The sequence below is a fragment of the Eschscholzia californica genome, unplaced genomic scaffold (assembly GCF_041429995.1).
Source record: "Eschscholzia californica isolate CP2 unplaced genomic scaffold, dmEscCali1.0.p SCAF_2, whole genome shotgun sequence".
In the NCBI taxonomy this organism is placed as follows: domain Eukaryota; kingdom Viridiplantae; phylum Streptophyta; class Magnoliopsida; order Ranunculales; family Papaveraceae; genus Eschscholzia; species Eschscholzia californica.
The window spans coordinates 34,404,652-34,416,871 of record NW_028238309.1 but is presented as its reverse complement, the minus strand read 5'-3'; the positions used below and the strand labels follow the sequence as shown (position 1 = coordinate 34,416,871).

General features: G+C 36.8%; 1 protein-coding gene across 2 annotated transcripts; it reads left to right on the top strand.

Annotated features, from left to right (window-relative positions):
* Window positions 1–232: 232 nt before the first annotated feature.
* LOC147557536 (DNA damage-binding protein 1a) lies at window positions 233–11,722 on the top strand. 2 transcript variants are annotated; one of them, XM_086658360.1, is made up of 19 exons: window positions 233–481; window positions 679–727; window positions 1,242–1,301; window positions 1,426–1,517; window positions 2,821–2,872; window positions 3,025–3,087; window positions 3,230–3,279; window positions 3,553–3,628; window positions 4,121–4,330; window positions 4,430–4,536; window positions 4,701–4,809; window positions 6,583–6,783; window positions 6,871–7,086; window positions 7,747–7,857; window positions 8,241–8,516; window positions 8,771–9,045; window positions 9,567–9,918; window positions 10,274–10,558; window positions 10,902–11,722. In XM_086658360.1, the coding sequence occupies exons 1-19, from the start codon at window positions 378–380 to the stop codon at window positions 11,481–11,483; spliced, it is 3,270 nt and encodes a 1,089-aa protein (XP_086514486.1). In that variant the 5' UTR covers window positions 233–377; the 3' UTR covers window positions 11,484–11,722. The 2 variants fall into 2 exon arrangements, with proteins under 2 accessions (XP_086514486.1, XP_086514485.1); XM_086658359.1 differs by having other exon boundaries at window positions 6,583–7,086.
* Window positions 11,723–12,220: the final 498 nt, after the last annotated feature.

Sequence of the window (12,220 nt, the reverse complement as noted above, 5' to 3'; positions counted from 1 at the left end):
TTTTATTTACGAAAAGTATAAGCCTAAAATGAAGCTGATCAGAAAATAAGGGGCCAAAAGAAAATAACTCAACTAATATTAGAAAATAAAATTTCCCTAGTTCCGACACTCTTCACCTATAAGTCGCTGCAGCGCTGCTCTCAGATTGATCCTCATGGATTACTTTTAACCGTAGGATTTGAAGAGATCTGTAGAATTTAAAGCGGCGGTAGTGTCAATTGCCTTAGCAGCAAGAGAGAAACCCCAGACCCAAAACTGAGAGAAGAACCTAGAGTTACCGAGCAAGGGTTTTTGGGGTAGAGAGAGAAACTGTGGTTTTAGAGAGAGAAACAAGTAGAAAAGAAGAAGGAAGAACAAGTAGAAGAAGGAGAAGAGAGATGAGTCTATGGAATTATGTTGTTACAGCTCACAAGCCTACTAATGTTACACATTCTTGTGTTGGCAACTTCACGAGCCCTCACGAACTCAATCTCATCGTAGCGTAAGCTTCTCTCTCTCTAGAGATCCACGAATCCTACTATTTAGTTGTTTTTCTTCGATTAGGGTTCCGTTTTTCATAGTTTGAGGAAAGAAATTCCCAAACTTTTTAGGTTTTTCTTTAAAGATTTGATTTTGACCTTATGAGTGAATCCTATCAGTCTATGTAACCATATTTATTAGGTTTTTCTATTTGTACAGGAAATGCACTCGTATTGAAATTCATATAATTTCTACTCAAGGACTACAGGTACTTTTAAGTTTGAAAGAATATCATTATGTAGAACCTATCTTTTTTATGTAATAATTTGGTAGTACTATGAAATTGTAAGGACTACCCCTTTTTCTGATCAAGAAATTAAACGGAATGTATAAAAAAACGAAATCTTTTCAAGTGACATACGATATTTTAGACTTATATAATGTGCAGAATATAAAACAGTGATTCAAATTTTCAATGAATCAAAGAAAATATGCAATTTACAAGTACTAGGCAGTTTGGATAAAAAGTTGTTAGGTACAGTTAGAAGAGGCTCGTGGTGTGCATTACTTGGAGAAGTCAGACATGACATTCATTATTGGGTGAAGCACTATTTTTGTAAGATGAATATGATAATAAGCTACTGGAAGAACCGAAGAAATTAGATGTAGTACTATGTTATATGGATTTGCATTTTGTTTCTAACCTTTGTTATGAATTGTATTTGTTATTATATACTATGTCCGACTAGTGGATTTTAATACGTGAATTACTATGTCTTTAGGCTGTTGTGGACGTACCAATATATGGAAGGATTGCCACACTTGAGCTTTTTCGTCCTCATGTAAGCTTTTTCTTTCAATCAGTTATATGTAGAAGATGTGTATGCATTTCCTTTCTGCTTGACGATTAAAAATTAAATGCTTAGTAGCTTTCAAATTTTGTCCCTTTGTTTTGTATTTCTACAGGGTGAAGCACAAGATTTTCTATTTATTGCTACCGAAAGATACAAATTTTGCGTTTTGCAATGGGATGCGGAGTCCTCTGAACTTGTCACCAGGTCTATATTTGAAACCTAGAAACTAGAAGCTCTTGTTTTTTCTTCTTCGTATACCCTTATTGTTGTATTGTATTCTCATTACGAAGCTGCTACATTAGGATGGATTAAATTATGCGTTGCACACTGTAAGTCCGTAACTTACATTGATTCTTTTAACATAGGATAATTATGTCAACTTCATCAACTTTTCCGCAGTAGAGTTTCTAGCTAATATAAATGAGTACCTTTTCAGTTCTCTATTTTCTGCCATGGTTGAAAGATTCCAAAATCTGCTTAATATCCTAAAGTTTTTGGCTGAGGTATATAGTAGGCTTAGTACACTTTTAGATAATAAACTAATGTCGAAATTGCAAGTTCATATTTCCTACGGCGTCTTACTAAAAGTTGTCTCACTTAGTACATTATATATGCAATTACCTGGTATTGCAGTAATTCAAATCATTGGTCTTTCTGATCCTTTATCACGTTTAAGAACTTTCTAAAGCTTCTATTTGGATAAGAAGGTTTCGTCACTTTCGTGTATAAAATAATAGGTATGTCAGGATAAAATATGAAATTGCCCTACTCTAAAAAATAATGACATGACATAAGAATGAGAAAAATGTGGTCCTAAAGAAAAGACATGGCTTGGAACCTTGGTACAATGATAGGTAGGCATGCTATACTCCCATGTCAAAGAGGATCTATGTAAGTTCCAAATAAGCTCTTATATACAACCCCATATTTTTTGAATGGTTGAATACCAAGACAAAAAGATAATTACAAAACATAGAAAGCTCAAGAAGCCCAGGGCAACTCCATCTTTATCCTTGTTTAGAGGATATAATAGTTGTGAAGTGGTTTTAGTCTGCGCAGATCGATAGTTCTTTCCAATTTTTTGAATGGTTGAATACCAAGACAAAAGATAATTACAAAACATAGGAGGCTCAAGAAGCCAAGGGCAACTCCATTTTTACCCTGGTTTAGACTTTAAAAGAGGATATAATGGTTGTGAAGTGGTTTTAGTCTGCGCAGATCGATAGTTCTTTCCAAGTTCTTGTGACACCTGAACAAGATTTTATCGCTCAGGTTTGCTTGACCTGTTTGGTGTTTCATCTTCGCCCCTTTCTCTGCCTTATCTTCTTTTTCTATAAGCCAACCTTTAAAGAGAACTACTGGATTTATCATGCATGGAGATGTTAAGGATTTACCAGATAGGCTCTTATCAACTTATTATCTCTAGAAAACTGATAATCTGTGGAAGAAAATCTGATTGACGTCTTCATTCTTCAGTTGCATGAATTCTGTTTTTCTTCCTATGCAGAGCAGGGGGTGATGTCTCTGATCGTATTGGTCGCCCTACCGACAATGGACAGGTAAGCTTCTTTAATTTGATGATTAGTCGTGAACCATAGAGGGAGACCTTCAGGTTGTTAGTCAGTGATAGCTCGTTGGATTTGTGAATATTCGGTTTTATTAAGAACAAGGTTTTGATTAAATATTCTATCTCTATGTTTTGTTTGTGTAGATTGGCATAATAGATCCTGATTGTAGATTAATTGGCCTTCATCTTTATGACGGCTTGTTTAAGGTTTGTAGTCTTGGAACAACTTATGTCAGCTTGCTATTATTCTTGGTTTATTGCTTGAGAGGGTCAGCAATGTATTCTGAAAGATGATGTACAAAACTCATCCAGAACTTTTAATGACCTCAAACATTCTATGTTTTATCAGGTTATACCCTTCGATAACAAAGGACAGCTCAAAGAAGCATTTAATATTAGGTATTCTTCTTTTTTAATCATGATATTGCACACACAAAACCACACGAACACACATATATATATATCATTGTGTTTGTGTGTATATGTTTCTTATTTCTTTTATGTTAAGTGAATGGTTACTTTCAGTTATTCAAATGTTATTCAACTATTTGAAGGTTTATCTGAATACTAGTGGTTCTATTTCTTTTTGTTAATGTTCTTGAAAGTTGAACCGTGTTATATCTTTAATTTAACGGTTCACGTCATAACATTATCTGGTTTGTCTGATTTCAGGCTGGAGGAGCTCCAAGTGTTGGACATCAAGTTCCTCTTCGGTTGTTCGAAACCAACAATTGTAGTTCTCTATCAGGTCTCTACTTTTGTAATTAAATTTATTTAAGTTAAAGGAGTTATGATCCCTTTAGTTGTTCTTTTTGTACGTCTTTGAATACTATTTGGTTAATATATGTAGTAACCGAGGAATTTCGGTGGAAACTCCTGGAAATTTAATACCTTGGTATCAACTGACCTCCTTTTGTGAAAATATCGCAAAGAAAACATGGAAGTAAGATTTCCATTTCGGTTGGCTAGAAAATGAAAATATTTCGGTGGAAACTCCTGGAAATTTAATACCTTGGTATCAACTGACCTTAGTGTCCGTCCACCATCCTTGATGGTTCTCATCGAGTTAAGGAAACTTCTCTCCACATAATTGGTTAACAGTCCTCCTAATATGCTGATTTGTACGATATACTCTGTTTTCCAGTCTTATTATTAATGTATGACAAGGTATTGTGTAGTTGTGTAAGTAAAAGGTATAGTTAGAAGAAACTTTAGTGAGTGTATACCATTCTAATTACAGGATAACAAAGACGCAAGGCATCTTAAGACATATGAAGTTGCACTCAAGGAAAAAGACTTCGTCGAGGGTCCATGGTTGCAGAGTAATCTTGATAATGGGGCGGGTTTGTTGATTCCTGTCCCCTTGCCTCTCGGTGGTGTTATCATTATTGGAGAAGAAACAATAGTCTATTGCAGTGCTACTGCGTTCAAAGCTATCCCAATAAAACCAGTAAGAAACTGATATTGCAGCTTATTTGCTTGGTCATTTTATTTCCAGGTTTCATTGGATAACTATTCAGCTTCTTAATTTGGTTAATTGTCTTTCCAGTCGATTACTAGAGCCTACGGAAGGGTTGATGCTGATGGTTCGCGATACTTACTTAGTGATCATGCAGGTCTTCTTCACTTACTTGTGATCACCCATGAGAAAGAAAGGTGATTTTATACCTTGCTAATGTTAATTATGGATTGCCAAACTCAGGTTATGAAAGAAACAGGTTTTAGAATCAGAAAAAATAGGATTTTAGCAGTTTGTTTGGATATGCTTAATATATCAGTGCTTTCTCCTCACGAAGATAGTATCTGCTTAATTGTTTTAGAGTAACTGGGCTCAAAATTGAGCACTTGGGAGAGACATCTATTGCTTCGACAATATCTTATCTTGACAATGCAGTTGTATATGTTGGTTCGAGCTTCGGAGATTCACAGGTGTGTTAAAATGAAAATTTCTATTATATTACTCTTTTCAAGATAAATATCTGCTGTTATGGACCAGAATATTAGATTGGCTGTTGTCACTTTTGCAAACCATCACAGCTCTGCACAACATATAAAATGTCTGCTGATACTAAATATGTGCTTGGATTAGATTCTTCCGTTTGTACCAACTATTCTCCTAGTTTCATCAGCATGTCTTGCTTTTTCTACTTAGAGATGCATGCCCTGGTTTCTAGCTGCTAACATAAATCACCAGTTTCCTGCGGTTATCACTTCTTACAGAGGGATCTGACATGAGTAGTAAGAGTAATAACCGAGTTTATCTTTCTCAGCCAACCTGATGTAGGACAAGAAAGGAAAGGAGAACAAGAGAAGAAAATTATAGTACTCCCTCCGTCCCAATTTAAGAGTCCCGTATTCCGTCTGTCCCAAATTAAGAGTCCCTTTCTTCTTTTATCATATTAAATCCCTGGTTTGTCCAAATATGCCCATGTTGACATTATACAATGTACTTATTACCTTATTAAAATAATTCGTATTTTGGAAATCTTTTAGAAAGAGATAAGAATAATTTGTGTTTGTGGAAACTAATCTTATATATATACTAATTCTTTTGAATTCCAAAAAAACATGTTAAAAATTAATATGGGTCAAAATGGAAAAGTAAAAATTGTGAAAAAAAGTTACGTTTTGAAAACGGGACTCTTAATTTGGTACGGAGGGAGTATTATAAGATAGATAAGCACTAGTATCTCACTAGTAAAAGCTAGGATTTTCTCCTAGAGCCCTTAGACATCACACCTTTAGGTATATTTGCACCACACATATACAAATGCTTGAATTGCTGCTGGAAAACTCTGTCTGTCCTCAATCAGCAGAAATACGACCCTTATATAGGCTAAAACTATCGAGTGGGGTGAGGGGGCCAAAGGCTACTAGGATCCGAGACCTGTGAGTGAGAGCGAGAGGGATCATCGAAACAATTCCCTGACTCTGAAAAAATTCCTGAAATCTGGTAGACAGGTACTCCCCAACAAGGAACTCCCTAGCTCCCTTTAGTCTCAAAGGCTGTCTGAGACCTTACGCCAGGTGATTTCGAGAGCAGGTGACGCACGGCCTCCGTCACGCCCAAATGAAATGGGATGAATCCAATCAAGAATTTTGATTGATTCAGGCGCAGACCCTTAATACCCCATACTACCTTTACTTCTAGACTTATATGGCTTTAACAGTTGCTGCTATTCATCTCTATCACAACCTAGAACAATGATATAAATTAAAATTCAAATGAAGCAGTAATTACACGAAAGGCTGTTCTTTTTCTCCATTTTCAAGTCACAAACTCGAAATTAATATATTGTAGACATTTTGTAGTCTTTAGACAGTCTTTCCCCATATTAAATTAAGCAGATACTTGAAGTTTCTATGTAAATATGTATTGACAAATAAAAAGCGAAAGACTTTAAGTCGATGTATAAAAATTGAAACCCCCCCCCCCCCCCCTTTCCCCCTCAATAGGAAACTAAATATAACAATACTGATTGTCCATTGCTATTCTTTGTCCAATACTCATGTCACTGAGTATCTTATGAAGGTTACATTCTTTTCTAATTTTTTTGTGAAAAAGTTCCAATACAATTCAAGCATTAACCTCGGAGTTCATTGCCATCTTGGGTGATTTCTAGTTTTCTTAATGTTGGTTCATTAGGATAATTCCACCTTGTAGTTAACATTGTTTAAATTTTACTCCCCATACATCTACAGCTTGTAAAGCTGAATCTGCATCCTGATTCAAAAGGTTCATATGTAGAAGTTGTGGAGAGGTTTGTCAATTTGGGTCCTATAGTTGATTTCTGTGTGGTGGACCTTGAAAGGCAAGGCCAAGGTCAGGTAGTAACTTGCTCAGGAGCTTATAAAGATGGTTCCCTGCGCATAGTTCGAAATGGGATCGGAATCAATGAACAGGTTGAATGTTTTTCCTCTTTAACCCTTTTCTTCATAATTTTTCCTTCACTGGAAAAATTTTCTTATAATATGTGCTTTTGTTTGCAGGCATCTGTGGAACTTCAAGGCATCAAAGGAATGTGGTCCTTAAGAACGTCTACTGATGATCCGTATGACACCTTCTTAGTTGTTAGCTTTATCAGTGAGACTCGACTATTGGCCATGAATTCTGATGATGAGTTAGAGGAAACTGAGATTGAGGGTTTTGATTCTGAGGTGCAGACTTTGTTCTGCCATGATGCTGTGCACGATCAACTTGTACAAGTGAGTGCAACCTATTCCTTGTGCTTGTATCTCTCTTTTACTTAGGAAATCTAGCTTATTTCTTGTTCAAGATTTTCTTTGGTTCAGTGGGGTTTTTTGCATATTTGTTAATTTGGTTTATTCTGTATTAATGAGAGATACAAATAATTTGATGTCGAGTATCATCATTTACCAACTGTCCTACTCTATCCAAGTTAGTAATATATCTCTTAGAGATATTGTGCTTCAACAAAATGAAGGTGTATATACAGCCCAACCGGATCACAGATGCACAGTTATGGAATCATTGAACATTTCCTTTTGCTCGGCATTTTCGACTAGTTTGGTCTTTACTCTTATGGTCTAATGAAATAGCTGTAGTTTGATACATAATGAAAAGCTCAATGTAATGATTAGCAGCTCTTCCCACACTCTTTTAAGAAGCTACGTTCCTGAAACATTGTTCACTACCTTCTGATGGTAAAATTTTTAGAGGTAGGCTTATTACCCAATGTTTGCAGTTTTTGTCCTTCCAAATTCGTCTGATGAAGTTTATTCAGATATGGACCTGTGATTGGTGGTTGACTAATCTCCTTTTTTTTGTTAACAATTGGACATTGTTAGTTCGCTTAAAATTATTGACATGAAGTTTTGGAACTAATCACCTGCATGCTTTTCCAGGTTACTGCGAGCTCTGTGCGGCTCGTTAGTTCAACTTCTCGTAATTTGCTTGATGAATGGCAGGCTCCATCAGGATTTTCTGTTAATGTTGCCACAGCTAATTCAACTCAGGTTCTTTTCTTATTTAACATAACTGAGTTTTTATTTGTGCAAGTATGTTGGTGCTCAAATGACATAAGTTTGGTGCTGCCATGCAACATAACTGAGTTTTAATGCTGCCCATTCTTTAGGTCAGATTGTTAATTTTGTTAGATGAACCTATAATACTACGTGTATCATTTAGATAAAAGACACCCTCTTCATCTGATGATTCCATCTTATAATGTGAAGTACATAAGTTGTAGACATCTTAGTTTCGAAGCAAGACACGATGGAGTCAAGATATCCGTGTTTAATTGAAACCCTTTTCTTTGAGTTATTACAATATTAGTTCAGACTAGAATAATCCTTTCAGTTTTGGTCTAATGCTGTTATTATGACTTATATGTCTACAGATTCTGCTGGCAACTGGAGGTGGCCATCTAATCTACATCGAAATTGGTGATAGTAAATTGACTGAAGTCAGTCATGCACAGTTAGAATATGACGTTTCCTGCCTTGACATAAATCCTATCGGTGAAAATCCCAACTGTAGTCAGCTGGCTGCAGTTGGAATGTGGACAGATATGACTGTCAGGGTATTCTCCCTTCCTGGTTTGGATCTCATCACAAAAGAGCATTTGGGAGGAGAGATAATTCCTCGTTCTGTTCTTCTATGCGCCTTTGAAGGGGTATATTCTCATCTAGTTTCTGCTGATTATTGGTCGTTTCTGATGTGACTTTGTATGGATTGTATTCCTCTCGTTAGGTAGGATACGTATCTCAACAGAATTGGGTATCGTTTAATCCACTATGCGAGACGATCTTAATCTACCTTTATCTACTGAATCAATTTCTTGGGTTTAGAGTGCAGGGTTTTTGAATTTGATGCACTACTTGCGCAATTGTTTTCTGAATAGATTCTTTATTTCTTATTCTTTCACAGGTCTCTTACTTGTTATGTGCCCTTGGAGATGGACATCTTTTCAATTTTCTATTGAACACAAGTACCGGTGAATTGACCGATAGGAAAAAGGTTTCTCTTGGAACCCAACCTATAACTCTTCGTACTTTTTCCTCCAAGAGTACGACACACGTGTTTGCTGCATCAGATAGGCCAACTGTCATCTATAGCAGTAACAAGAAGTTACTCTACAGTAACGTAAATTTAAAAGAAGTTAGCTATATGTGCCCTTTCAACTCCGCTGCTTTTCCCGACAGGTATTCTACTTATCTTGTAGCTGAGTGTGTAAAATTCAAAAATGGATTCCTACTACAAATCTAAGAATAGAACAATTCTTTTGGATCTCATGGAGTATTCTGGTAAGTCAAAATCAGCACGATCTGGCCATTTGGATGTTAAGAAAAGTGTTGCTGGTATTGCAATACTCTGGTCAGGATAATTTCTAGTATATCAAGTCCTTTAAATCAAATACCCGGACTTCCATTTCTTACCCCTTGCATATCTGCATGGATGCAGTTCTTCGTGGCTTAACCAAACTTGGCAAGACTTGGGTAGTCAATCATGTTTGTTAACTGCATTTTTGGGAGCAGGGTCTGAAAGGAATTGGTGATTTAGCCACCACTTTGTGATAATAGTGTTCTTCTCGAAATCCAAAAAGAGAGACCATATTCTGTCAGAGGAACGAAAATACATGTTTAGCTCTAATTGTAACAAAAATCTCTTATAAAAAAGTTTATTTTTTAGGATAAGCTCATTGTGTGTATTTTTATCCTTACAGCCTTGCTATTGCAAAAGAAGGTGAGCTTACTATTGGCACAATCGATGATATCCAGAAGCTCCATATACGTACTATCCCACTTGGGGAGCATGCACGACGTATCTGTCACCAAGAACAATCTCGGACTTTCGCAATCTGTAGTTTGAAGTATTGCCAGACAGGCACAGAGGAAACTGAAATGCATTTTGTCCGCTTATTAGATGATCAGACATTTGATTTTATGTCAACCTATCCACTAGATACATATGAATATGGCTGCTCCATCCTCAGTTGTTCTTTTACAGATGACATGAATGTTTATTACTGTGTTGGAACTGCATATGTCTTGCCTGAAGAAAATGAGCCCAGCAAGGTCAGTACATGTTTATATTTATATAACCTTACTATAAAACACAAGGGTTTCTTTTAGGGTGGCATTCTATTTATCTCCTGATATAGACAGCTGTTGGGTTCATCTACACCTTGAGTTTTAAAATAGCAACAAAAAGAAAGTTTCCTAAAATCTTCATAATCTTAGTTTCCGATCCCCACTTTTCTCTCCTTTACGAGTATGTTCTGCATCCAAATTTAGTTTCCCTAACTTGCCACTTAGTTTCAAATGTCACCTAAAGTTCTCTCCTATTTTGCTGATCATCATATTTTAGGTTTTTTTTCTCGATTTCTGTGATCCTCATTCTCTTCTCCTGATCTGTTTCCAACTGCTGCAGGGCCGAATACTCGTATTTGTTGTTGAGGATGGAAAGCTACAGCTAATCGCGGAGAAAGAAACGAAGGGGGCAGTTTACTCTCTTAATGCTTTCAATGGGAAGCTTCTTGCCGCCATCAATCAGAAGATCCAGTTGTACAAGTGGATGCTGCGAGATGAAGGTTCACGTGAGCTTCAATTAGAATGTGGGCATCATGGACACATTCTTGCTCTGTATGTCCAAACACGAGGAGATTTCATTGTGGTTGGAGATCTAATGAAATCAATCTCATTGTTAATGTACAAGGTATGTGGCTAATGCTTTTTATAGCTTTTAATTTTTTATATGTATGTGTAACTGAATAGTTCTTTCAGTTTGACACATCACTAGTCTCTCTCTCCTATGCTTTTCGCTTATTTTCCAATAATTTTCCAAATCATAGCAGCAAATTAGTAAATGAATATTTAAGCGAAATCTGAGTTTTTCCGCCTCGATTTGATATTTTTTTGACAAGAATGAACTCTTGTGTAGAAATTGAGCATTGATTTTTCGCTTGAATACTGTCATATTATATTTGGTTCAAAAAGTTCGATTTATAGAATGAAATGAAACTTAAATGATAAATTAATAAACTTTGTGTATATTTTAGAACGAAGAGGGTGCTATCGAGGAACGAGCTCGTGACTACAACGCAAACTGGATGACGGCAGTCGAGGTTCTTGATGACGATATATATCTCGGCGCTGAGAATAACTTCAACCTATTTACTGTCAGAAAGAACAGCGAGGGTGCCACCGACGAGGAACGTGGCCGCCTGGAGTCTGTAGGCGAATACCACCTTGGCGAGTCCGTGAACCGATTTCGACATGGCTCCCTCGTCATGCGACTCCCTGATTCTGATGTGGGCCAGATCCCGACAGTCATTTTTGGCACCGTGAATGGTGTCATTGGAGTTATTGCCTCACTTTCCCATGAACAATACCTCTTTTTAGAGAAGTTGCAGTCAAATTTGGTGAAGATCATAAAGGGCGTAGGAGGGTTGAGCCACGAGCATTGGCGGTCGTTCAATAACGAGAAGAAGACTGCAGATGCCAAGAATTTCTTAGACGGGGATTTGATTGAGTCGTTCTTGGATCTGAGCCGGAACAAGATGGAAGAGATATCGAAGTCCATGGATGTTTCAGTTGAGGAGCTGTGCAAAAGAGTTGAAGAAATGACAAGGTTGCACTGAGCAAGTATAGGTTAGAAGACTCGATACCGAATTACTCTCTATCTATTGTTTTTCTTTTTTTATATTACTGCTGTATCTTGGGAGTTTACTTGGGTATGAGAACAATTGTTTAATTTTACATGAAAGTTGGGGAGGTAATGGATGAGGCTTCTCGTATGAAATCCACCTTTGAAGGGGCCAAGGTGTTTGTATATCTTATTGTAGTTTGAAAATTAGGATTTCATTTTTTGATTGTCCAATGCTGTCCGGATTGCTGCTCTAAAATATTTTACTTGTATTTTTGGCTCTTACATTTTGAGTCGGTCTACTCTTCACAATCCCGGGGTGCTTTGATGTTCAATCATGAAAACCACATCTATATTTCGATCATGAAAACCATGTCATTTATTATAGGTTGGGTTTTGGAGAAACACAAAAATTTTCCCGTCGGTTTTGTCAAATATTTTGAGGGAACAAATTTCATCTTTCTCCTTGTCTCTCCCTATCTTCAACCACCAATTTCGGCCATCTTCCACTACCATTGTTTTGGTGAAATGAGGAGTACGGGGTCTACTAGTTTAGGGGACTGCCTCGTAAAACCTGTAGCTAATTTGCTTTAGGGATCCTTTAAATTTAGACCGTTTATGGTGAAGGCGGTCTTCCCCTTTGCTGGGACACTTAGAGAGAGAGGGATGAAAAGAGAAAGAAGAAAAATATAGAACCAAGTTTGTAGCTAATTTGCTTAGCCGATCATCTGA

Coding starts and splice junctions, on each gene's coding strand:
- LOC147557536 (XM_086658359.1), top strand. CDS start 378: ATGAGTCTATGGAATTATGTTGTTACAGCTCACAAGCCTACTAATGTT. Junction 482..678: donor GAACTCAATCTCATCGTAGC/GTAAGCTTCTCT, acceptor CTATTTGTACAG/GAAATGCACTCGTATTGAAA. Junction 8,517..8,770: donor TTCTATGCGCCTTTGAAGGG/GTATATTCTCAT, acceptor ATTCTTTCACAG/GTCTCTTACTTGTTATGTGC.